Genomic DNA, 27,236 nt, shown 5'->3' on the forward strand with positions numbered 1-27,236 from the left:
TTTCCTTACTGTTGAAACTGTCTGAGTAGAGGTTTCTGATACTTGGAAAAAGCATCTTATCTGATACGGTTCCTATTTTTTTCCTGAAGGAGTTCTTTTACTAAGAAGTGTTAAATACATTTCTTTAATTTGGTTTCTGCACTCCTTTTGTCCATCTTTTCATTGGTGTTTTAATGATCCAACACAAATTTAGCTGTACATTCTAAAGTTAGACTCATGTTTGCTAGGGAAGCTGTGGGTGGCTTGGGGGACGAGGGAGTGTTACATAAGAGGATCTCATTACAAACATGCCTGATTACTAATAATGGGTATTACTAAATATTATATCATATGCTGAAAAATTTTTATTATTAAAGAAAAAGTGTATCTTTAAAATTGTATCACAGTACTCAGTTATTCATGACAGGTGTTTTGCAGAAACATGCACAGTACATCCTTGGCCACAGATTTATGTACAGCTCTTGTTTAAAACCTGAAAAGGTAAAGGTATGTGTTTAAAAAATGGAACTGGCATTCTGTATTTTTCTTTGCAGAGCGTTTAGCTTATGCAATGCAAGCTAAAAACATACTGATTTAACTTTCTCGTAAGACCACCTAATCTCTTTGAGGGCAGGATTGGGGCAGGTCGGGGAGTGGGAGAGGGTGATAGGAACTGATGAGATGGACCTGTTGATTAATTGTATTTCCTGGGACTTAACTGGGGAGGAAAATTCATTTTTTATTATGAAAATTCTCCAATATACAGAAAGATTGAAAGAATAGTGTAGTACCCCCCCCCCATAAATTACCCATTTACTTATTATCCAGGTCCAATAATTATTAACAGTTTGCCACAAACACTTTTCTGTCTGTATTGGAATACACATACACATTTGCTGAATTCTTTGAAGGTCAAGTGCAGGCATCATGGCCCCCTGCCCTTATTGAGAAATATAAGTGGTTATGGGTGGGATGCAGCATTCTATACATTATCTGACTTTATGAATATCCTAATGACTTCATGGTTAATCATAATTTACTAAAAATATTTTATAGTGAAGACAGAAGGTCAGTTAATGTAAGTCTGCCTCTCAGCCACTTACCCATCCATCCACCCTCTGAGTGGAGTCCCTAGGTGGCAGAGACACTTAAGTGTTTGACCTCTAGCTGGGAAGTTGGCAACTCGAACCCACCCAGAGGCACCTTAGAAGACAGGCCTGGTAGTCTGCTTCCAAAAGGTCACAGCCTTGAAAACCCTGTGGAGCAGTTCTACCCTGAACACTTGGGGTCCCCTTGAGAGAACTGACTCGACAGCAACTAAGAACAGCAACAACGCTCATGGTGGAGAATAGAGATGGACCCTGCCCTGGTGGAACTTCAGCTCTGTTGGCAAAGACAGTGTAAGCAACCAGAGCGCAGTGTGACGAGTACCCCATAACAGGACGCACAGGGCACCCTTATTCAGATGTATTTTTTTGGAGGAAGGAATGATGTTTAACCCAAGGCCCAAACCGTGAGTAGGAGTTAACCAGGCAAGAGGAAGGGGTGGGCTGGGGGACATGGGGTTGGGGAGATTCCCATAAAGTGAGGGAGAATTGCTGCAGGGTAAAAAAAAAAAAAAATCTCTCAATGCAGTGATGATTAAATAAATGGTAGCAGTCATTTGTATTTTTCACATTATCAGTTGCCATCAAGTCAATTCTGACTCATGGCAACCCTGCCTGTCGTAGTAGAACTGTACTTCATAGAGTTTCTAGTGGCTGATTCTTTGCAAGTAGATTGCCAGGCCTTTCTTTCAGGACACCTCTGGGTGAACCTGAACCTCCAGCCTTCGGCTTAGCAGATGTCGCAGGCTGGGTTCTCTAAAGAAGCAAAACCAGTGAAGTGTATAAATGTGTATATAGAGAGAGATTTATATCAAGGAAATGGCTCGTGTGGTTGTAGAGGCTGGAAAGTCCCAAGTCTGTGGAGGCTTCTCCCGATTCACATAGCTGTAGGGGCTGGTGAACCCAAGATGGGCAGGTTAGACAGCAGGGCTCTTGCTCACAGGCTGCGGAGGCCGATGAACTCAAGACCAGCAGGTAAGCTGCTGGCTCAAGTCCTAAGAACCAGAGGTCAGATGAACAGGAGCCAGTCGTACGATCCAGAGCGAGCAGAAGCCAGCGAGCTTTGCCAGAAAGTCTACTTATACTGGATACACGCCACACCATCAAAATCAAAAGATGCTTTGCATTGGGCAAATCTGCTGCAAAAGACCTCTTTTAAAGTGTTCAAAAGCAAAGATGTAACCTTGAAGGCTAAGGTGTGCCTGACTCAAGTCATGTTTTTTTCAGTCGCCTCATATGCCTTTGAAAGCTGGACGATGAATAAGGAAGACTGAAGAAGGATTGACGCCTTTGAATTGTGGTGTTGGCGAAGAATATTGAATATACCGTGGTCTGCCAGAAGAACAAACAAATCTGTCTTGGAAGAAGTACAACCAGAATGTCCCTTAGAAGCAAGGATGGCGAGACTACGTCTCACATACTTTGGATACATTATCAGGAGGGATTGCTCCCTGGAGAAGGACATCATGCTTGGTAAGGTAGAAGGTCAGGGAAAAAGAAGAAGACCCTCAATGAGATGGATATAACAATGGGTTCAAGCATAACAACGATTGTGAGGATGACACAGGACTAAGCAGTGTTTCATTCTGTTGTACATAGGGTCACTGTGAGTTGACACCGACTCAGCGGCACCTAACAACAACAACCACCACCAAACTACATCATAATTGCCAAACCACTGAGAAATCATAGCCCAGCCAACCTTAACCATCACAGCAGCCAGGTGCGTTCATCATCTGCACCACTTGGGGGTGTTTGACATTACAATATCTTAAGCTGTATTTCCCCAGAAGCAGGCCCTGAGATGAGGTTTTACATTCCAGTGGGTTTATTTTGGAAGTAGTTCCAGAAAGTACTCATATTTGGGAGTGGTTGACAGTGAGAAGGAGAGAAGAAAATGAAAATACGATATGCTAGTAAGTAGGTTCCTACCGTGGGCACCTGGGACTTGGAGTGACTGAGAGCCACCTCAGAGTGGTCTTCTACCCCAAGGAAGCTGGGGTATACTCCATCCCCTTCCTCTCCCTAGGGCCACTCATGTCCCATCAGTTCCGACCTTCTTGGAGAGGCTCTCAGGTGCTGGCCAAGAGAAAGCCCACAGGGGAGCATTTCTTGCAGAGGACCAGTGAGAGGGGCTGTGGATAGTGTCATCCACAGTGTCTTTGGGACCCTAGGCAGGTATTTGGGGATAAGGAATGCTGGGGTCATGGCATTTATAGCAGTTATTCTCTGTAAAATTTTAATCTTTCCGTTGTAATTGCTACACTAGGAACCATCTTTTTACTTAAAGTAGAGCTAAAAGCTGGCATGAAGCCCAAAGGGAAGGGTAGGTACTTGTGAGGTTACCCAGATATCCTGTAAGACTTTATTTTTAGGTAGATTGCTGCCGACCAGTCGACTCCAACTCGTGGCGACTGGATGTACAACAGAAGGAAATGTTGCCCAGTCCTTTGTCATAATCATGATTGCTGTCACATTCGGGTCCATCACCGTGGCTACTGTGCCAGTCCGTCTCACTGAGGGTCGTCTTTGCCCTCGCTGGCCCTCTGCTTCACCAGACATGATGTCCTCCTCCAGTGAGTGATACTTCCTGATGACATGTCCAAAGCAAGACAGACAGTGTCCTGTTGTGATCCATAGGGTTTTCGTTGGCAAATTTTTGGAAGTAGATCACCAGGCTTTTCTTCCTAGTGTCTCTTCATCTGGAAGTCCTGCTGAAACCTGTCCACCTGCTAGTATTTGAAATCCTGGTGGCATAGCTTCCAGCATCATAGCAATACGCAAACCGCCAGAGTACAACACACTGACAGATAGATGGTGGTTTTGTTTTTTTACTGCTGTCTAAATGGAGCTGGTGAAGACACTTCTGGGCCTTTTTTTAGGTATTTACAGTTTATTTAGAGAAGAGTTTTATTTAGAAAATGCCTTAGAACTTGGGTTGCAAAAAAAAAAAAAGTAAAAGGCACTGCCACTATGGACCAAGCTCTTTTCTTCTTGTGGAATATAAGGTGACCTGGATTCTGATCACCGAGATATTTAGGTATGGTCATTGGAGCGTCAACTTTAGCTTAATAATCATTTCCCATTTTAAAAAATTATGGCGACTGGTTAATTAGTAGATAAGAACTGCTTTAGGTGAAGGGAAGGACAACACTCAATACATGGAAGGTCAGCTCAATTGGACTGGACCAAAAGCAAAGAAGTTTCCGGGATAAAATGAATGCTTCAAAGGTCAGCGGAGCAAGGGCGGGGGTTTGGGGACCATGGTTTAAGGGGACTTCTAAGTCAATTGGCAAAATAATTCTATTATGAAAACATTCTGCATCCCACTTTGAAATGTGGCGTCTGGGGTCTTAAATGCTAACAAGTGGCCATCTAAGATGCATCAATTGGTCTCAACCCACCTGGAGCAAAGGAGAATGAAGAACACCAAGGTCACACGACAACTAAGAGCCCAAGAGACAGAAAGGGCCACATGAACCAGAGACCTACATCATCCTGAGACCAGAAGAACTAGTTGGTGCCCGGCCACAATCGATGACTGCCCTGACAGGGAGCACAGCAGAGGACCCCTGAGGGAGCAGGAGATCAGTGGGATGGAGACCCCAACTTCTTATAAAAAGACCATACTTAATGATCTGACTGAGACTAGGGAAATCCCGGCAGTCATGGTCCCCAAACCTTCTGTTGGCCCAGGACAGGAACCATCCCCGAAGACAACTCATCAGACATGGAAGGGACTGGACAGTAGGTAGGAGAGAGATGCTGATGAAGAGTGAGCTATCTGTATCAGGTGGACACTTGAGGCTGTGTTGGCATCTCCTGTCTGGAGGGGGGATGGGAGGATAGAGAGAGTTGGAAGCTGGCAAAATTGTCACGAAAGGAGAGACTGGAAGGGCTGACTCATGAGGGGGAGAGCCAGTGGGAGTACGGAGTAAGATGTATATAAACTTATATGTGACAGTCTGACTTGATTTGTAAACGTTCACTTGAAGCTCAATAAAAGTTAATAAAAAAAAAAAATGAAAACACTAAAAAAAAAAAAAAAATTATGGCGTTACTAGGGAGTTCAGTTTCATTGGGAGAAACCTGGCTCCGATGGGGGGATGTACCGCCCTAACCCTAGATCCGTACTGAAGAATGCCTGGTGGGTTAGAATGTGGGTGAGACACGCAGTGGTGTCACTAGGGTTGGCGTCACCCCCCGACCTCCTCCGGTACCAGACCATATAGAATCCTTAGCAATGCTTTTTGTCCTAATTTTACTTGTAAATCGTAATTCCTGCATGTCATTCCTTCTTTTGCGTTAATTATTACTTCATTCTCAAAAATGTTATTGATATAGGTTGATACTGATAAAACACCAGAATGTTTGACAAAATCAGTGCCTGTAGAAATACTGGCAGCAACAGTAACGACAGCGCGTGCTTGTAGTGTGTGCGTGTGCAACCATGTGATCCGGAGCCTCGTTGTAACTGGGTAATGATGACAGCTCTGACTGGAGGGCATTAGAAGGTGCAAAAAGTAAATTAGTGTAGAGTTGTAGCCTTGTGCGTATACTGATACATGTAAGCTTGCTGTTAGGTGCCATTGAGCCGGCTCCAACTCAGAGCGACCCTGTGCACTACAGAACGAGACACTGCCCGATCCTGCACCATCCTCGCAGTTGTTACGCTTGAGCCCATTGTTGCAGCCGTCGTGTCAGTCCATCTTGTTCAGGGCCTTCCTCTTTTTTGCTAACCCTCTGATTTATCAAGCATGATGTGCTTCTCCAGCGTACTGATAACATGTCCCTCCTGATAACATGCCCAAAGTATGTGAGACGAAGTCTCGCCATCCTTGCTTCTAAGGAACATTCTGGCTGTACTCCTTCCAAGATGGATTTGTTCATTCTTCTGGCAGTGAATGGTATATTCAATATTCTTCACCAGCACCGTAATTCAAAGACATCAATTCTTCTTTGCCCTTCCTTATTCATTGTGCAGCTTTCACACGCATATGAGGTGATTGAAAACATCATGGCTTGGATCAGGTGCACCTTAGTCCTCAAAGTGACATCTTTGCTTTTTAACACTTTATAAAGAGGTCTTTTGCAGTAGATTTGCCCAGTGCAATGCGTAATTTGAGTTCTTGACAGCTGCTCCTGTGGACATTGATTTTGGATTGAAGTAAAATGAAATCCCTACGAAAAATGTTTTTAAATGTTACTATAACTAACTACAGGGATATTTTCTTAGACAGTCATTTTGGTGTCACCCCCTCTGACAGTGTCACTAGCGAGGTCTTCAGCCCCCGCATCCCTCTAAAGACACCGCTGGAGACATGGGAAAAGTTGGAATGGGATGTGCTGAGGGCCAATATGTTCGCAGGTTTCACGAGATGCCTTTCTATAGAAGTGTTTTTGAGAATTTCTAAGCAATCTGGTAGATTGATGATGCGTTCAGAGCATTGTTAGTGTGGTAAGGCACTGTGCCAATGACATGTCAAGAATGCTGGGCTTAGAGAGTAAATGAAGGACAAACACCTCATCAATATGTTTTTTTGAAATTTCCAACCTCATCAGTATGTTTTTGTGAAAGCTCCAGGAAACCTATCCTGAAACCAACCCCAGTGTTGTAACTTGTGCTATTTTGCTAGTAAGAATTAGCTGTTAGAAAAAAATTAATAACTTGTTATCAATCAGGCCACACGTCTGTTTGTTTTCACTAGCTGGTGGCAGTGGTTGTTCTTAATAGATGCTGTCTAGTTGGCCTCCAACTCATGGTGACCCCACATACACCAGAATGAAACACTGTCCAGACCTGCACCATTCCCATGATTGGTTGCAGATTGGACCATTGTGATTCACAGGGCTTTTATTGATTGATTTTCACAAGTTGATCAGCAGACCTTTCTTCCTACTCTTATTCTGGAAGCTCTGAAACCTGTCCTGCATCGTAGCAACACGCAAGCCTCCACGGATGGTGTGTTGGTCGGGAAGGAACCTGGGTCTCCCTCATGGACGGCAAGAATTTGAAGAGTAAAATCGAAATGTGATTCTCTAATGGGATGGAAGAAAATGCAAGGTGTCAGTGCTCCCTGCTGTAAGATGACCCTGGAGTCCTTAAGTACACGTAGAGAAGGGAAGCCAAGTGCTTTCTGAGTTGGAGGGGTACTGAGAAGGCAACCTGCTGACTTTTCTATAAGTAATTTAGACTGCCTAGACATGGACATGGACTAGAATGTCCACGATTGAGCAACAGAAGAGATCTCAGAGACACCAGTCACCTCAGTTGTGATAACAGGTGACACCAGTGGTCTAGGATAGACTCCAGCAAGACTTTTTCAATCCCAGTTAAAACAGATACGAGATTAAAAGAATCCCTTGAGGTACCTCCTATCCTTACTTTGTTTTGAGCATCCCTCTGCTCTTCTGTATTGTTCCACCAACTGTGTGTGCATCCTGGAGCGATACAGAGTGTTGAAGAGTAGCATGGTAGCAAGCTCAAATGTACTGTGTCAGAGAAGGGTAATTTTGCCATTGTAGGGGAAGACTCCAAGGAGCAGATAAGCTGGAAGGAGTTTCTGGTTCATGGTCTGGCTTCAGGCTCCCTGAGGCTGCAGAGGCCACCTGGAGTTCAGTGGGCCAGGTTCTGAGTGATTCCTGACAAACAGGCCACCTCAGGGCTGAAGTGCGGCACAGGCACTGGTCTGGAGAAGTGAGGCACTTTTTATTCTGCTTCCATGTCCTCCAGTAGCTGACTGTCACTTCTCTTCAGAACACTCATATGGGATGACTTGAGAGCCTCCAACTGGTACAGAGAGCAGGGCATCCAGAAAAGAGAAGCAGCCAAGGCTCCTGTCTCAGATCCACACTGATAGAGGGATATTACTGTGACTCACTGCTGCCACCTAGTGGCAGAGTACTTACATGGACGAGCCAGCTCCTTTGAGAAGAATGGCAATGAATTGTGATTCCTGCCAGATGCCATGATGTATAGGCTTGTGAATCTTTGCTTTGACCTATATATTTTAAGTTATTAACCAAAAAACCAGTTGCTGTCAAATTGATTCTGACTCGTGGAGATTCCATGCATGTCAGAGTAGAACTTTGCCCCATAGGGTTTTTAATGGCTGATTTTTTGAAAGTAAATCATCAGGATTTTGTTTCGAGGTGCTTCTGGGTGGACTTGAACCTCCAGCCTGTATCTTTACTTCATAGAAACCCTAATCATACAAGCTGAGTGAGGAGAAATTATGAAAAGCCAAATTACCTGGATTTTTACAACTGCTTATTTTTGAAGATGGGAAAAAAAAAAAAATACATTCCCTGTAATTATATTTGACACAAATAGTGACAGATTTTTTTTGATAACCAAGGTACAGCATTATAAGGAAGAAATTGTAGGGATAATGTATATGAGTGTAGCTCAATCGAATTTGAATGATATTAGGACATAATTTATTTTTATGTTGCATCCCTTTATTCTTATATCGACCAAAACAAATGGCTTTCAAATCAGACTACTGGAGTTTGAATGATGACTCTACCACTTACTCAGAGAACGATCTTGCTTATAAACTTTTTGCCTTTAGTTTTCTGCTTTTATTACTGTTATTGCTGGTTTCTGTATAGCAGGTAAGTGTATCGTGTTTAAATATTTGTTCCGATGTTGACGTGTGAATAATATTTATCTAATTATTTTTTAACAGGGACCTCCGAAACAATCTTATTAGTAGTATAGATCCAGGTGCCTTCTGGGGGCTGTCATCACTAAAAAGATTGTAAGTGTTCGAATTGCTTACTTACGAGTTTGAAATGTTCCTTTTATAAGTAGCTATTAACCTATTTAGAGCTTTATTTAACAAGGTAAAAAAACGGATATTTAATAATTTTCACAAGTTCACCTGGGCGGGTCCATGGTAGCAAAACAAAGAGTGCTTTTAACATAACAGCTTCGTGTTTTTAGGTGCCGTGGAGTTGGCACCAACTCATAGCAACCTTAGTATAACGGAGCGAAACATGCCTAGTCCTGTGCCATCCTCACAGTTGTTGCTATGTTTGAGTCCATTGTTGCAGCGGCTGCGTCAGTCCATTTTGTTGAGGGTCTTCCTCTTTTTCACTGACCCTAGGTGTCTTGGTCACCTAGTGCTGCTATAACAGAAATACTACAAGGGGATGGCTTTAACAAAGAGAAATTTATTTCTTTACAGTAAAGTAGGCTAAAAGTCCAAATTCAGGGCGTCAGCTCCAGGGGAAGGATTTTTCTCTCTCAGCCTTCTCATCAGTCTTCCCCTGGACTAGGAGCTTCGGCACGCAGGGACCCTGAGTCCAAAGGATGCACTCTGCTCCCCGTACTGCATTCTCAGTAGTATGAGGTCCCCACTTTCTGCTAGCTTCCCTTTCCTTTTATCTCTGGAGAGATAAAAGGTGGTGTAGACCATACCCCGAGGAAACTCCCTTTACATTGAATCAGGAATGTGACCTAATCCTCCTTAACATAAAATTACAATCACAGAATGGAGGACTACCACAGAATACTGGGAATCATGGCCTAACCAAGTTAATACACACATTTTTGGGGGGGGACATAATCTAATCCATGATACCAAGCATTATGTCCCTCTGCAGGGAATGGTCCCTCCTTGATAACGTGTCCAAAGTATGTGAGATGAACTCTCGCCCTCCTTGATTCTAAGGAGCATTCCAGCTGTACTTCCAAGACAGATTTGTTCGTTCTTCTGGCAGTCCATGGTATATTCAATATTTTTCACCAATGTCACAATTCAAAGGCGTCAATTCTTCAGTCTTCCTCATCTATTATCTGGTTTTTGCATACATATGAGGCAATTGAAAACACCATGGCTTGGGTTAGGTGCACCTTAGTTTTCAAGGTGAAGTCTTTTCTTTTCAATACTTTAAAGAGGTCTTTTGCTGCAGACGCATCTTGATTTCTTGACTTCTGCTTCCATGGGTGTTGATTGTGGATCCAAGTAAAATGAAATCATCGATAATTTCAATCTTTCCTCCGTTTATAATGATGTTGCTTATTCGTCCAGTTGTGAGAATTTCTGTTGAGGTGTAAGCTATACAGAGGCTGTGGTTTTTAAGCTTCATCAATAAGTGCTTCACGTCCTCTTCACTTTCAGCAAGGAAGATCGTGTCATCTGCATAATGCAGGTTGTTAATGAGTCTTCCTCCAATCCTGATGCCATGTTCTTATTCACATGGTCCAGCTTCTCGGATAATTTGCTCAGCATACAGATTGAATAAGTATGATTAAAGAATACGATCCTGACGCACACCTTTCCTGATTTCAAACCTTGAAGTATCCCCTTGTTCTGTTCAGAGTGCCTCTTGGTCTGTGTACAGGTTCCACGTGAGCACAATTAAGCGTTCCTGAATTCCATTCTTCGCAATATTATCCTTAATTTGTTATGATCCACACAGTCGAATGTCTTTGCATGGTCAATAAAACACAGGTAAACATCTTAGAAAGGAATTAATTTGTACAGTAATTTGATTTGTTTAGTGTACAAGGTCATGTCCCTCTGATGCTAATAAAATTATTACTGCATTAGCTTTGCCAGCTGACTTAATCTATAGATGATTTTCAGATTACGAATCCATTCAGAGTTTTTCTTTTGTAAATAACGTATAAATTGAAGCACCTTTCTATTAGTGATGTAAAGTGTTGTCATTTTCATATATATCTTATCTATGTATTAATATTTCAAAACCTAAAGACCAGTTTTTTTTTTTCTTTTTCTTTTTTTTACTATTTCTGAAAGTATATAATACCCCATCCCCTTATTGTGTTCTTCTCAAAATAGCTACGTGAGCAGGCTTACACATGAGAAGTGACCCTTGTCTTCACTCAAGCTGTGTGGACTCACATCTCGTATTTCCCACCTGCTTACATATCTCTCATCCCTTCATCAGACATTTAATAAGTCTTGACCTCTTACCATGTTCTGATTTCTCTGGAAGAGTGCATAGGCTCTAGGGAGTGGTCCTGGGGGATAGGTAGTTAAAGAAAATTCAGCCCAACATATGCTATAAACAAAACAAAACCAAAAAACCCAAACCCGTTGCCATCGAGTCAGTTCCCACTCATGGCGACCCCGTGTGTTACAGAGTAGAACTGCTCCATGGGGTTTTCTTGGCTGTAGTCTTTATGGAAGCAGGTCTCCAGGCCTTTCTTCCACAGAGCTTCTTGGGCGGGTTTGAACTGCCAACCTTTAGATAGCAGACAATTACAAACTGCTTGTGCCAGCCAGGCTCCTTAATATGGGCTGTAATAGATATTGGAGCTCTGGTGGCACAGTGGTTAAAAGCTTGGGTGCTAACCAAAGGGCAGCAGTTTGAATTCACCAGGTGCTCCTTGGAAACCCTATGGGGAAGTTCTACTCTGTCCTGTAGGGTCGCTGTGAGTCAGAATAGACTCGACGGCAGCGGAAGTTTTTTTTTTTTTTTTTTTTTTTAAATAACATACAGTAATAATGTGGTGGAGAAAGGAGGGAACATTTGAGAGTGTGACAGCCTGCCATCAGGGCCGTCATTTAGATTTGAACTTGTACCTGAGGGTTGAATGTGTATTGAACAATAACGGAAAGTTAAGCAGAGTGGACATAGATGTGAAAGAACATGTCTATTGGGAGAGTATGTTTAGTTCTTTGGCCAGAGAATAAGGTAGATAGGGGGATAGAATGTTGGGAGATAAGGCTGGTCAGGGATCAGGCTTTCGAAGACCAACCGCTACAAGACAGAGTGTAGAATCTATTATTTAGATAGTGAGGGGACTACCAGAAGTTTTAAAGAATGGAGTGGACTTGAATAGATTCGGGTGTCAAAAATATTTCTGATAGCGATAAGGAGAAATCACTTAAGCAGAGAGAGACCAAGGACAAAGGGGAGGAAGACCAATTCCATGCTTTCTTCTTACACTCGTCCTTTCTGCTGACCCCTTTCTCATGTTTTTTTTTGGTTTCTGGAAACCCTGGTAGCATAGAGGTTAAAAACTATGGGTGCTAACCAAAAGGTCAGCAGTTTGAATCCACCAGGCACTCCTTGGAAACCCTAAATGGCACTTCTGTGTCCTGTCAGGTCGGTATGGGTCAGAATCGACTCGAAGGCAACAAGTGTCATGCTTTCTTACTATTTATTTAACATTTTTAATTGTTCATGGGGCCTGGTTATTTTTTATGTTTTTTATAGTCGGATCCAGTTTTAAGAGTTGGTGGTGCTATTTTTGCAGAATTTTTATTTCTTTTGCAAGTACGATTATCTTTCCTCTAGAATTTATCATCTGTAGCTCCTCTCCCAGTTGCCTCGCTTAGGCAGTCTAAAGATTCAGGCGTTTTGAAGGTTAAGAATAATAGGTAAAAGTTTTTCTCTTCATCTGCTTGAAAAATTATTTAAAAATTTTTGGTTAGACTCTGCATTAGGGAATTATATTACCATAGTGTATCTGTTTGGATAAGGTGTCCGTTGTGTTCATGAGGCTTTGCATGCACACCCTAAGTGAAGCTCAGGGGTGTCTGGAGGAGATCTCACTACTGACCAGTTTTCTTCTGCTCCACTAAGTCTGTGCTTCTTTATTTTTTGCTTAAGGTTTGCGGTATTAATGAAACAAGTCAGGAAAGCTGACCAGGTTGAGGGTAGGTCAGTGGTACTAATGGAGATTAGAATTCTAGATTAAAAAAAAAAAAAAAACCTGCCATCAAGTTGATTTCAAGTCATGGTGACCCCATGTGTTATAGAATAGAACAGCTGCACAGAGTGTTTTGGCTGTAATCTTTATCGAAGTGGATCTCTAGACCTTTCTCCTGGGTGGGTTTGAACCGCCAGCCTTTAGTTTAATAGGTGAGCACATACTGTTGGTGTCACCCAGGAACGTTGGAATTCTGGATAAGGAAGATAAAAAGGCTTGGGGGGCGGGCACAGGCAGTAAGTTGGTAGGCGTCAGTTGTAGTAGATTAAGATAGGTTTAGAGTTCAGGAAGAGTTAACACCAATGTAATCAAAGTGGTGAGGCACAGGTGAGTGTCAGTTGCCTTCAGCAAAAGTTCGTTGAGTCTGTCCTGTGTGCACAACAATGAGCAAGGCTCTGGAGATGCAGAGGTGATCAGGAACCCCTTGCCAGGTTTGCAGTCTGGTGGATTAGTACATGTCGATGAAGAGCCTGCATATGGAAGAGGAATCTAGTTTCAGAGAGAGCGGGTGATAGCTAGAGTTTAGCTGCTAGGTGTCTTGACAGTTATTAGGACTCAGTCATCCATATGCAGATGGGTGTGGAGTACAGCCCTAAATGGGCTGCACCTCCAGAAACAGTGACTAGGCCGTTAGGGAGTGCAGTTTGGTTTATAATAGAGCCACTTTCTTTGTGCTCTTTACCAGGTATTAACTGACACTTTGTTGGAATGGGTCAGTTTGTACCTATGCCTGGAAGTGTGAATCATCAAGTAGGAAGCACCATAGAAGCTCTGGGGCTGGGCCAAGCAGCCTTTGTTTTAACCATCCCTTTAGGTGATTCAGAGCCCTGGTGACACAGTGGTTAAGAACCCGGCTGTTAACCAAAATGTTGACAGTTCAAATCCATCAGTCACTCCTTGGAAACCCTGTGGGACAGTTCTACTCTGCCCTAAGGGCTGCGGTGAGTCAGAATCAACTTGATGGCAATGGGTTTGGTTTGGTTTTGGTTTCCAGGTGATTCTGATGCTGAAGTTTGAGAATGTCTAGAATATTTTTTCGTCCAACTTTTCTTTTTTTTCTCCCAAGGTTAGGTTAAGACATTAATCATACTGTCAGAAAAGACCACTTCTTAATTCTCTCCCTTTGTGATCCACACCCCTGTATTAACAGCTTTTGGATAATAGATTCATTGTAACAGTATCTCTATGCTGAGTTACAGGTTGAAGGAAACTTGAATATTAATAAAGTTTCGTCAGCGTGCTTTAAGGATACTGCAGGATATCTTGGGTTTTCCATTTACTTCTTTATACTTCAGTAAATTTCTTTTTTTTTTTTTTTTAAATTTCTCAGGTACTAGTACACAAAAAAAAAAAAAAAACTTTTTTTTTTTCTTTTTCAGTAGCATTTCATTTAATTGCTTATATTTTACCAGGTATCATCTCCATGCTGCATGAAATAGTCTCTTGTGTTCTTGTCGAGGATGACACTTGCCATTTATAATATTTTTCCTATTAGAAAATATGCTCTTAATTCCCAACAGCTGACCTGTCGTTGAGCTTATGGTATACATTTTGCAGCTGAACTCAGTAGGTTCTAAAGATATTGTGCTGTGGTAGTGTGTGCTCTAGTTGCTTGTAGATACAGGCACTTTTTTCTCATGGGACCTTAAATCCTTCATCTCAATCCCACAGCTCACTCGACAGCCAGGCATCAAGCATTTTTGTAAGTGTGCCATGTCGCTGCCTTTAGTTTATAGGTAATTTGAATCAGGGAGATTAAGTGCTTTTTGAAGAATAAACCACCAAAAAAATAGATAAAACCTAAACCCATTCAAGTACCCTCTGGCTTTGTCAACAAGATCTATAAAGTAAGGAGCTAAGTTTTTCTTCTTCATTACAGTCAAAACTTCTGAATACTCAGGAATGAATTAGAAAGCAGTAAATTTGAGATGTTCATGAGCAAATAAAAGGTCCATCATTTTGATAATTTGCCATCTTACCTGTTATTTATTGTGTGTTGGCTGAGATCGGGCTCTCCTGTCTAATGTCACCCAGCGTAATTAACTATAGGTCATCTAAGAAATTGTATCGCAGACAGTAAGATATATTGGGCCCCATTTTTTTTTTAACTCCACCTTCATCTTGGGTAATTTCGCAGGAGTAGAAGAAAGTACTTGAAATGTAGAGAGCACAGTAGTTAAGCAGAGCTTGGTCTCTGTCTGCGAGAGGTAAGTGGAAGCATGGTGACGCCACCTCAATGCTATATCCTTACCTCACTTGGGGTGTAGGTGGAGATCTCACAGGGGCTGACAGGAAGAGGCTTGTGTGATACTTGGGTGTTTCATTGACCACGAAAACTAATTGTGGCCACTTTCTCCCCCTTCTTCTTAGGGACCTGACAAACAACCGGATAGGATGTTTGAATGCAGACATATTTAGAGGGCTCACCAACCTGGTTAGGCTGTAAGTACATCTTTGTTTCCTACTCACATATAATCAATCAGTTGAACTAGTACCCAAAGTTTTATGAACACCTATGATATGTGTAGGAGCCTTGGAGGCGCCATGGTTAAGTGATTGGTTGTTAACTGAAAGGTCGGTGGTTTGAATCCACCAGCCAGTCCATGGGAGAAAGATGTGGCAGTCAGCTTCCATAAAGATTATAGCCTTGGAAACCCTACGGAGCAGTTCTTTCTACTCTGTCCTGTAGATCACTGTTAGTCAGAATCAACTCGACGGCAGTAGGTCTGGTTTTTTTGTTTCATGGTATATTTAACATTAAAGTAGTAACTCTAGGGGATAGAAACAGGTGGGGACGGAAGCTTGCAGACTAATCATGGAGATACAGTGTTAACAGAACATGATACACTATTACCCGCACACATGAAAGCACACATGTTGAGAGATATGATCAAAGGCTTCTGTGATTTGGTCCAACTTCTTGGAAGGGGGCAGATGTGAGCTGATGGTACAAAAGTGGGCAAAAATTTGCATAGTTAAGAAACTAAAAGAAGCTGAGCAAATGCTTGGAGGTGAAAGTGAGAGCTAGACCAGACTGACAGGGGAAAGGGGTGTGGAGTAAAATGGCCATTTGAAGTTTGCCTCTGGCCATGTGATATATAACTTTTCTAAACTTTTTTTTCCATCTGTAAAGTGGGTTTAATACTACCCCCAAAATTACCATCAGGATTCATTAAAATTTAAATGATCTCTATCTCTTTATCACAACTATAATTTGTATGAAATATAAATATAGAAAAACTTTGTACAAGCCCTCAAGCATATTTTATTTTTGAAATAAAGACAATCCACAATGTAGTAGTTAGAAATAAGGCCGATTATCTAGAGTAGAGCTTTATATTGACGTATGTGAAAAGCAGACAGGGAACCTTAGGACTGACTCAGTAACAGGAAGCCACTGAAAGTCTTTTATGTGGGAAAATGGCAGAAAATCCTGTTTCTGGGAAAAGCAGTCTGGCAATAGTTTGTACTATAAACTGGGGGATTTAGGCTTGAAGATTTTTGGTGAAAGGGTTTTCTGTGCCTGGTTCTTTTTTTGTGTAATTCCTTGGAATGTTTCTTCTGTTCTCATTTAAGTTACCTTTGAAAAAGCTAGTCAGTGCTTGAATAGTGAGATGATCCATCTATACAGCCAGGAAGGAGATGTGAGATCACTGGCCAGAGTGGAACAAATTGCTCCTGCTTCTTTAGTCAGTGGTTAAGAGCTTGGCTGCTCACCAAAAGGTCGGCAGTTCAAATCCACCAGCCACTCCTTGGAAACCCCGTGGGGCAGTTCTACTCTGTCCCATAGGGTTTCTATGAGTCGGAATCGACTCCACAGCAAAAGGTTTTCTTTAGTCGGAAAACTTGAGAGAATGTTTTTCAGTTGTCCTTTAATTTTTGAAAGGATAAGATACGTGGCCTAATTCATTTTTTGAATAAAAGATTGATTTCCTGTGTAGTTTTATCCATGTCTTGAAATTATTCCAATCAATTGTATTTCACTCTCTTGTAATAAGATTGCAAACAGTCTTTTCCTATTTTACCGGTATTTTTCTTTGTATTTTTAAGTTCTGAGGACTGCATAAGAATTGGTGAAATTGAGCATCTGTAAAGGAAAAGTTTGTTGTGATTTAGCATGACTCAGGTAATGAAAAGGAGCCTGGAGTCTGCTGTTTTGATTTTAGTTCCAGATTGATTTATAGCTGTGGCTAGGGGTTTGACCCACCAGAAACGTTCCTGAGGCAAGAGAATGGGGTTTGGGCAGTGCAGAGGTTAGATCATTTTAGGTCATAGTTAGGTTAATCTAGGTCAGAGTAATCATCTATTTCCTCTGCTTCCTGCTCGGCTAAATTTTTTGCATGTCTTAGAGCCTGGGTCATTTCTTATGTTTTATTTATTATCTGATACCTGTTCTGAGATTTAGAATAATACAGGTCATGAAATTTATGCTTGTAAAATAGTTACAGGATATTCCGTGGTACAGAACAGATTATAATTTAGTCATCCATTCCTCTGTTGATGGAGGTTCCATTTGTATGCATATCCCACTTCATTTAATGAGGTATCATATATACAGAGGAGCCCTGGTTGCATAGTGCTTAACCAAAAGGTCAGCAGTTCAAGTCTACCAGCTGCTTCTTGGAAACCCTGTGAGGCCATTCTGCTGTGTCCTGTAGAGTTGCTATGAGTCGAAATCAGCTTGACGACAACAGGTTTGGTTTTGGTTTGGTATATACAGAGCTCATGCACCAGACACATTTAGCTTGCAGAAATTCACGTATATTTGTTTAGCAAAAGTAAATCAGCAAAGAAGAAGTAGTTGAGAGAGTAAGAAACAACAGCTAGCTCTTAGAGGTCCTCCAGTGAATAAGCCAGACATGTAACCTCCTCCTGGAGCTCATAGTCTAGCTTTGAAAATACACAGTCAATTATGGGTGTTAACGAGCTATTCAAATTGTTTACCATAGAGTACTGTGAGTTTTAATTCACACAAAGCCCTGCAAAGTTTGTGGTGGTTGTTGGGTGCTGTTGAGTTGACTCCGACTCGTAGTGATCCTATAGGACAAAGTTTAATTGCCCCATAGGGTTTCCTAGGCTGTAATCTTTACTGGAGCAGATTGCCAGGTCTTTTCTTTCATGGAGGTACTGGTGTGTTAGAAATGCTGGCCTTTCAGCTAGCAGCCGAGTGCTTGACCATTGTGCTACCAGGGCTCCTCTGTAAGATTAAGTATTTATTTAACCTAATGGGCACAAGAGGAAACTGGGGAGGTTAAGGCATTTGTCCAAGAATAACACTCATATATCTCGAATCTCTCATTTTCAACCTTGAACTCGTTTCATTCCACCCACGCCTTTCACTGTGTTGCTGCTCCTGATGATTCAGGTTATCCTTTTCCTTTTTTGTTTATTTAATTTTCCCTTTCTTCATTTCAATGATACTGAGTGACCACAAGGAGAATACTTCAGTGGGAATGAGGGCATGACTAAAGGCCTAATTTGTTAAATCGATGCTCAGTAAAGTAGCTTTCAGGGTCCCCTGATATTTGATAGAAAAATCCTCATCTAGCAGGAATCTTTTTTTTACAGTTTTACGTACTCCTTATAAGGTTAAGAGTAATTTTCTTTCTCAGCCTTAGAGAAAATATTTATTAGTTACTTCCTCTTCATAAGATTTAAAATAACTTTCATAAATTCTTACTATCATGGCTTAATGGTTATGGGGATTTTAGAAAATATGAAATAATATAAAATGATGTATAATGGTAAGTATTTTTAAAAGTGAAATTATTTCTGTTTTTTCCAGAAATCTTTCAGGGAATTTGTTTTCTTCATTATCTCAAGGAACTTTTGATTATCTTGGCTCACTACGGTCTTTGTAAGTAAGAATTTTGTCTTAGTTTTTGAATTTGATTGTATGGTTTAAAGAGACTTCATGAGGACAATCTAGTGAATTTGCAGAAATACTTGAGCACTTGCTTCCACTTTGAAAAACATACAGTAAATCTAAAAGAATGAGTTTCAGACTGGGATACCCATTTTGTCTTTAGAATACTGTTAGGCTCATCTATTTTTAAAGTAAATAAATTGGTGGGTAATGTTGTTTCTCCTTGACCCTGTTTTAACACTAGAAAATATTTTGTTGCTTGACTAATTAAATCCCAAAGTATAAAATAACCCCTCCCTGTGAAGGATGCCCCTTAGAAGTGAGGTGGCGAGACTTTGGCTCACCTATTTTGGACATGCCATCAGGAAAGACCAGTTGCTAGAAAAGGACATCGTGATTGATAAAGTGGAGGGTCAGCAAAACGAGGGAAACCCTTAAACAGGTGAATTGACAGAATAGCCAAAACAATGGCCTCGAAAGTATCAACAATCATGAAGAGGGCACAGGACCAGGCCACGCCTCATTCTGTTTTACATAAGGCTGCCATGAGCTGGAAGTGACACTACGTACAGCACCTAACAACACCATGAAGAATTTATAGTTAAGAGTATTCTATACTCAAGGGATTTGATTTTATCCTGTAACCCCTGCCCAAGCTGAATTCACACCTTATTGCTAATGTTTCTGGGGATATTTAGAATGCCTGCTTTATGAAATCAGTATAAGATCACGTTTACTCAGCTCTCTGTAGTTTTAGAATTGGTTGCTTTTTTTTCTTTCCCCTCCAGACACAGTTTTGTTAACTGAGAGATTGCACTGGAGTTGGTTTTGGAAATAACTATGTCCACATAAGCCTTAATATAATTCAAGCTAAAAGTTTAACTCACTCTTGTTGGAATTAGAATTAAATGTAATGTTTTTCAGATTTTCCTTGAGTATGACTTATGGGATTGAGAGTCTTTTTCCGAGGGAAAATTTCATCTCTACCGGATGCCATTATGTTTGGTGTGTGCAAATTTCTTTTTCATCATTTAGATCTTACCTGGCAGTCTTCACTGGGATGCAGCTAGTAGGTTGGACATCCAGCTAGCTCCTTACCATCATGGCGGGCCTGCGTTTGTACGTTAGAGTCACCTGGATCCGACTCTCTGACCTCTCCTGTTGGTGCCACTGTTCGACTTATCCAAAGTGGGCATAGCTCCTTTTGGCCTATTTAGTGGGCTCAAGTCAGCCATTTCTGTGGCTTAGGAAATAAAAAAAAATCCGTGATAAATAATCTAGCGTTTGAGACCACGTGTAGCGGGAATGTGGAAAGTACATGCACCCAAAAATTGGGAAGAATTGCCAGTGATTTTACCTGGTCATATCAAGAACTGATCATTAGAGGGTGCTTAGAGTTTAGAAGTCATTCCGCTCATCCTTTTGGAATTGTTTTTAATTTGTCTTTGCTGTATTCTGTCTCCCCTGTGGTGTGTTTTGTTTTGCAAAAAGCAGCGAGGAGATGAGCCTTGTGTCAGTGGACTGTCTCAGACACACACATACTTATCTTTGCTCTTTGTACTTTATTGATTTATTTTTATAGAACACCTCACATTCTATTTCAGTTGTATTTATGTTTTTGCTCCCCGTTATTACATCATGTCCTCTTTGTTGGCGAGGATAATCTTATATTTAGTTGTATTAGGTGGAGTTAGTCTAATGTTTACGCCCGGACAGTCAATTCTTAGTAAACTATGTTTTGAAGAGATTATTTTGCTTATATCCAGTTTAAGGAAGCCGTGGTAATGCAGTGATTAAGCCCTCCGCTGCTCACCGAAAGGCTGGTGGTTTGAACCCACCAGGTGTTCATGGAAAAAAGACCTGCCGATCTGCTCCTGTGAAGATAGCAGCCTAGGAAACCCAACTGGGCAGTTCTACCCTGTCCTGTAGGGTTGCGGTTCTACCCTGTCCTGTAGGGTTGCGGTTCTACCCTGTCCTGTAGGGTTGCGGTTCTACCCTGTCCTGTAGGGTTGTGGTTCTACCCTGTCCTGTAGGGTTGTTCTGAGTCAGAATTACCTCAACAGCAACAATGTCTAATCTGTGTATATTCTCCTTTTGTTTCTTATGTCCAAGTTATAAGTTATAAAATGTCTTGCCTATATAAAGTTAATGTCTGTTTTCATAGTGTGATGTAGTCTTATTTTATTTTTTTAATTTGCTGATTCACTAACCATTAAGTCAATAAATATTTTTGGTGCCACTTGGAGCATAGTACAGAATTGCCAGAAATAGTCCCTACCTTAAGGAGCTTACAGTGTAGCCATGTGGGCTGAACATAGCCACATAAAACAGTGTTATATTGCCTTAGGTTGACGCTTCAGTGCCAGAATTAACAGGAGAGTTGCAGGCATTTAGACCAAGAACATGGTAACGATGCTGGAAAAATTGAAGAAGGCTTCAAGATCCAACTTAAGGAGCACACACTTTATGATGCACGGACAGACGTTTGATAGGCGAAAAGGATTGGGATTTGGCGTTCCAGAAGCCTGGGGTCAGGGAGCTTGTTGCATAGAAGAGGGGTGACAAATAGATTTTGTTTGCATATTAACTTTGGTCAAAAGCAGAGTCCCAGGACCGTGGGGAAACAGTGCTGGGATCAGACACTCTGCAAGTCAGCTCATTAGAAAAGAGAACATAACTGGTTGATGCTACGTGCTACATGGCTGGTAAGGGTGAGCAGCAGCCTGCTTGCCACCTGAAGTACAAGCTAATACAAAGCAGAAATGCTGTTTCGTTTTTCTCACTGTAATCTCCCATTCGTATTTTGTGTGGTACAGAGAATTCCAGACTGAGTATCTTTTGTGTGATTGTAACATATTGTGGATGCACCGCTGGGTAAAGGAGAGAAACATCACCGTCCGGGACACTAGGTGTGCTTATCCTAAGTCCCTGCAGGCCCAGCCTGTCACAGGTGTGAAGCAGGAGCTACTGACATGCGGTAAGGGAGAAATAGAGATGGAGACAATATTTACCGTGTTTTCACCTGCTGCTGTGTTTTTCTTGACAAAATGTAAAATTCTCTTTACACTTAGTTGGACCTGAAGTACAGCCATTCATCTTGGTGGATCTGAGAATATTTAATTTATGCCAACAATTAAGAAATTAAGTCAGGTGGATTAAAAACTGTGGTGGTGTAGTGGTTAAGTGCTATTGCAGCTAACCAAAAAGTCAGCAGTTTGAATCCACCAGACGCTCCTTGGAAACTCTATGGGACAGTTCTACTCTGTCCTACAGGGTCGTTAGGAGTCAGAATTGACTCTATGGCAACAGGTTTTTGGTTTGGATTAAAAAAAATCTTACTTCTTATGATTGGTCTTTAAGGTAGCTGTTCTTAGGTTCTGAACATCTTTCTTTATGAAAGCCAATTTCAAAGAATAGCATAGATGTTTAGATTTTCTATCAGTTGGCAAATCGGGGAATTGCTTATTGTAAAGTCTTAGGACACAATCATATTTTTTGTGGGTGGGAGTGTCCAATGATAAAGGCTTTCTGAAGTGTAATTCACGGTATAATATATATATCAGTGTTCATAAAAAGTTGATACAGTTTGATTCAGTACTTCTACGTCTAGAATTTAATTCTTAGGAAGTGATTGGATAGGTAGGTAAACCTTCAGACTTTATGCATAAGCAGATCCTAAATTCTCAAAAATAGAGGATTGGTTTAAAACTTGCGATACATCCATTCCATGAAATAGCAGGCAGCCACTGATTTTGAGGAATATTTTTTGAAGAATACCTGAAGAAAAGGGGGAGATAACATTTTGTGGTGGTGCAGATAAATGGTTAATATGCTCAGCTGCTGACTGAAAGGCTGGCAGTTCAAGTCCTCTCAGAGGCAGCTCAGGAGAAAGGCTTAGTGATCTGTTTCTAAATAGTCAGCCATTGAAAATCCACAGGAGCACAGCTCTACGATGACACACGTGGGGCTGCCATGAGTTAGATTTAGTTCAGCGGTGACTGATGTAAATGGAAAAGAAAAACACAGATCACGACAAGAAAACATGGTGCTTAAGATGATGGTGGAAGATCCCTGTTTCGTCTTTGTATTTGGAAGTAAACAGTCCTATCATTTGTTTCCTTTTCTGTTTATTACTGTTGTTGTTATTTTACGAGTAAAATATACTTATTGGATGAAAATTAAGATTTATGAAAAGAAACCAAAAAAACAAGAAGGTAACAAAGGTCTTGCTGGCATTCTTACCACTCAGAGATAACGTTAAGACCTTGGTGTATTACCTTCACCTTTTTCCTAGATCTCTTACACTTTTGTCTTTTTATAGAAGTATCATCGTGCTCCTTAATGATATTTTGTAACCTATTTAAAACTTACCATAATGTAAGCTTCCTTCCTTTATGTGTGTGTGTTAAATAGATGCATACCAGTCACCGTATAGATGTAGCCGTAATTTATTTAACAACTTCCTTATTACTGCATACTTAAGCTGTTAATCATTTCTCACTTCCTAAACGATGCAGTGGTTAATTTCTTTGTATACAGCTTTGCGCATTTGCTATTATTTCTTTAGGGTACACTACTAAAGTGGAATCGGGGTGTGAACCAAATGGACTGAATATTTTCAAGGCTTTTAATGAGTCTATGATATTTTTGTTCATTTTTGTACATACATTTAATAAGTCTCCTGTTTTCTGACTAGAAGAAAGTATGTGAGCATTTTAAAAAAGTGTTTATAATATATAACATCTGGAAAGATTTGTTTTCCTTTTTTCTTAAATATTCTAAATTTTCTACAATAAGTTTGTATTACTTTTATAATCAGAAACCAGTGTTTTAATCAAAGATAATATGATCTCAAAGATGTATTTTAAAATTGTGTGTATCATCATTTACTGTATTTTTATGCAGATAACACACACTTTCTACATTTGTTTGCCAACCATGCCTCCCCACCCCCTGAGGTATTTTCGTAAGTGCTGCTATGCTAATTTTTTTACAACGTCATGGAAAAAATATTGGCGTAGTGGTGCTTATGAAAATATCTCATAGGAGGAGGGCATGGTTGACAAACAAATTTTTTTACAACGTCATGGAAAAAATATTGGCATAGTGCTGCTTATGAAAATATCTCATAGGAGGAGGGCATGTTTGACAAACAAATATAGAAGGTGCACGTTATTTTGTGTAAAAATACAGTACCTATCATCAGTTGCATTCTCCATATTTAAGTATCATTAAAATTTGCCAGCTTCTGTGGGCATCTGTTAGTCTTACAGCACCATCAAAAAGGAACAGCTGTAAATGTCAGAACCAATTATGAAATTATACTTAATTCTGTTTCTATCCATGACCTCTTGACTCAGTAGTAGCCTTACTGGCACTAGCCTCAGAATGCTGGTTTCTCAGAAATACTTGTTTTTATATATTTATGATTTTAATTAGAATTTCTGTGACTTTAACTGGTGGTTTGTGAAGATAGTGTTGTGTTCGTTTCCTGAGTTTCTGTTTTTCTGTCTCCAGACGCTCCCCTTGAATTACCATCGTTCTATATGACTCCGTCTCACCGTCAAGTTGTATTTGAAGGGGACAGCCTTCCTTTCCAGTGCATGGCCTCATATATTGATCAGGACATGCAGGTGCTATGGTCTCAGGATGGACGGATAGTTGAAACAGATGAATCACAAGGCATCTTCGTTGAAAAGAACATGATTCACAACTGCTCGTTGATTGCAAGGTAAACTTTTTAAGACGAAGAGCTGTCTCTCTGGCTTTGAGTTGTCCTTTCAGAATTGTAATGTTTAGTTGGAGTTTGAATCAGTATTTTTTATGTATCTTCCATGGTAAAAAGCAGACATCTAGAGTTTTCTTAATTTTTATTAATCATCTAAAATTAAATAGCTTTCTTTTCCGTTCAGTTTTAGAAGAAAAATGGGTAGGATAAAAGGGAAACACTTTTTAAACATTAGCCCCTTCTGATTAAAATTTCAGGGAGAAATATGTAAACTTTTAACCATTTTCTGCCATTAAGCTCATATTTTCACTTTTAGGACTCACCTAATTTCAGGGTTTTGTGATTAATGCTACATTTTTAGATAATTCCTCTCCCAAACCCACTAGTATAAAAGAGTAATAACACTTGTCAACCGTATGACTGCAGTGAGCACCAAAATAATTATTTTGAATGAATTTTATATAGCGTAAATATATATATTTTAAAACCAAAACCAAACCTATTGCTGTCAAGTCGATTCGAACTCATAGCAACCCTACAGAGCAGAGTAGAACTAGCCCATAGGGTTTCCAAGGAGCAGCTGGTAGATTCAAACTACCAGCCTTTTGGTTAGCAGCCGAGCTCTTAACCACCGTGCTACCAGGACTCTGATATATATGTGCATGTGTGTGTGTATATGTATACATATAATCACACTTAAATTAGTCTAAATTCTTTATAGCAGTACTATAGTGATCCCATATGACACAGTAGAACTGCCCATAGAACCCTGTGAATTCAAACTGCTGAGTTTTTGGTTAGCAGCAAAGCTCTTATTAACTGCTGCGCCACCAGGCTTCCATATATATTATCACACTTAAATTAATCTAAATTCTTTATGTCAGTATCAGAAAAATCAATTCTAAAAACAGCAACTTTACCTAACATTTTTGTTGGTCAGGACGCTCATATGAAGACTGAGAAGTCCTTTACCCACAGTTAGCCCCAGAATGATGAAGAAGTCATAGAAGAAGAAACTGCATGGCCCTTGAATTAGTTAGGCTTGAGATATACCTGTTCGTTTGTTGTTGGTCTCCTCATCGTAGTGATCCTCCATTGGTAAGAGTCAGTGTTTGTATTTTCCCAGAAGATGAAACTGAATCTCTCCCTTACTCCTTAAATCTCCACATTTACCACCTGGAGGTTTCCTGGAAATTTTATTCCAGTAATTGCTTTTAGACATCAAAGGCATTGCTAAAACTTATAAAAAAAATGTTTCTATAATATATTAGGACTGCGGTTCCCAAAGGCCATGGCGGAATGCCCTGGGCACTGTGGTGAATTCACAGAGGTGATGTGGGGTATTATAAATTTTGGAGGGAAGCCCAGTGATACTCGACATCTGTTGGACACTGCACAGCTGCTTGCTTGAATTGGTTCACTGGGTCAATGTTAGATCATTCTTTGGTTCTTTTGGTAGTGACATACTTTGGGATGCCAGGGTTTTGGCGGTTACGGTGATAAAAAGCAAGTGTTATACAAAAATCATTGTGGAACAAGAAATAATCATTGTCAGTGTCTGATCTAAATGTGAGAATTGATTAGTGCCCAGTAGGAACACAGCTACCAATGTTTAAGAATGAAATACATTTTTCAGTTTATGTGTTATTTTTTCAAATGGCTGCTGAGTTGGTAGGACATAGACACACAGGTTTGGGATTGACCTCTGCGAGCAGAACCCGCATAGGTATTTCTTTTGGACTAGTGATACTGTGAAAAAATTGCCAAGTCACTGAGGCTCTTTGAGTCAAGAAGGTTTGGGTACTTCTGAATTAGGGGATGGTTTCCAGTGCCCAAATATCCTTTGTACTTTTCTTTCTAGTTCAGTAGAGTCATGAAAAAGTAGGATGTTTGACAAACTTTCCAGTTACTTAGGTTTAATGTCAAACTGTGTTCTTTGCTTGAAAATATTTACAATAGTATATCTATATATTTTCCAAACTTAAGTGAGTTTGTAAAGATAATAAACACTTTCTTTGGTGATTCGGAATATAATGGTGTCTCAGTCTTCATTAGAACATTTAGAAATGTAACCATCAGTGATTTAGGAGACCGGACCAATGTGTATTCAAGGCCTAATTTTACTAGTTAAAATGATACATGGTTTATGTATAATTGTCTCTTATCATTTGTGTGTATGTGAAAGCAAAGCATGGCAAGGAGAGTTAAGGTTAATTGAGGGTTCTGACATTTGCTTTTCAATTAATAGGCACTATATCAGGGAATTATGATTTCATCTTGCAAATTGAATTTACTGACAGCCACTTAGAAATACAGCCGTTTGGTGGAGAGGAGGAGTGTGCTGTCACATTATAGGGAGCAACTAGGGTCACATAACAATGGGTGTGTCAGTTTTTGTAGAAGACACTGACTTGAATTGTATACCTTCACTTAAAGCACAAAAAAAAAAAAAAAAAAGGAAATACAGCCGTTTTACCAATTGAAATATACCTTTACATGAAAAAGTCCTTTTGTTAAAACATTAATTGGTAATTTACTGAATTGTTATAGAGATTTAACTGGTTATTCCTAGTATAAGCCTTCCACAAAATATTTTACCTTAAATATTTTCTTAATTCCATACTTCATAGGTCCCTTGGTGGCGCAAACCGGCGCTTGCCCTCAATTACTAACATAAAGGTGGGTGGTTTGATCTGCCCGGTTGTGTCATGGAAGAAGAGACTGGCAATCTGCTTCTGTAAAGATTACAGCCAAGAAAACCCTATGGAGCACAGCTCTGCTCTGGAACCCTTGGGGTCACCGTGAGTCGGAACCGACATGATAGCAACAAGTTAGGGTCACAGGTGTATTACTTAAATGCACTGA

General features: G+C 40.5%; 1 protein-coding gene across 4 annotated transcripts in view; it reads left to right on the forward strand.

Annotated features, from left to right (window-relative positions):
* The window catches only part of ADGRA3 (adhesion G protein-coupled receptor A3), a 180,380-nt gene that overhangs the window by 65,646 nt on the left and 87,498 nt on the right, over positions 1-27,236 (forward strand). Inside the window, exons 3-7 of one of the 4 annotated variants that reach the window (XM_049886439.1) lie at positions 8,777-8,848; positions 15,148-15,219; positions 18,563-18,634; positions 21,460-21,620; positions 24,161-24,374. In XM_049886439.1, the coding sequence (XP_049742396.1) occupies positions 8,777-8,848; positions 15,148-15,219; positions 18,563-18,634; positions 21,460-21,620; positions 24,161-24,374 (591 nt within the window). Of the gene's footprint in view, positions 1-8,776; positions 8,849-15,147; positions 15,220-18,562; positions 18,635-19,567; positions 19,649-19,678; positions 19,832-21,459; positions 21,621-24,160; positions 24,375-27,236 lie in introns of those variants that run through there. The other 3 variants (XM_049886440.1, XM_049886441.1, XM_049886442.1) reach the window with 3 other exon arrangements.

Source organism: Elephas maximus, chromosome 5 (genome assembly GCF_024166365.1).
Source record: "Elephas maximus indicus isolate mEleMax1 chromosome 5, mEleMax1 primary haplotype, whole genome shotgun sequence".
Classification (NCBI taxonomy): domain Eukaryota; kingdom Metazoa; phylum Chordata; class Mammalia; order Proboscidea; family Elephantidae; genus Elephas; species Elephas maximus.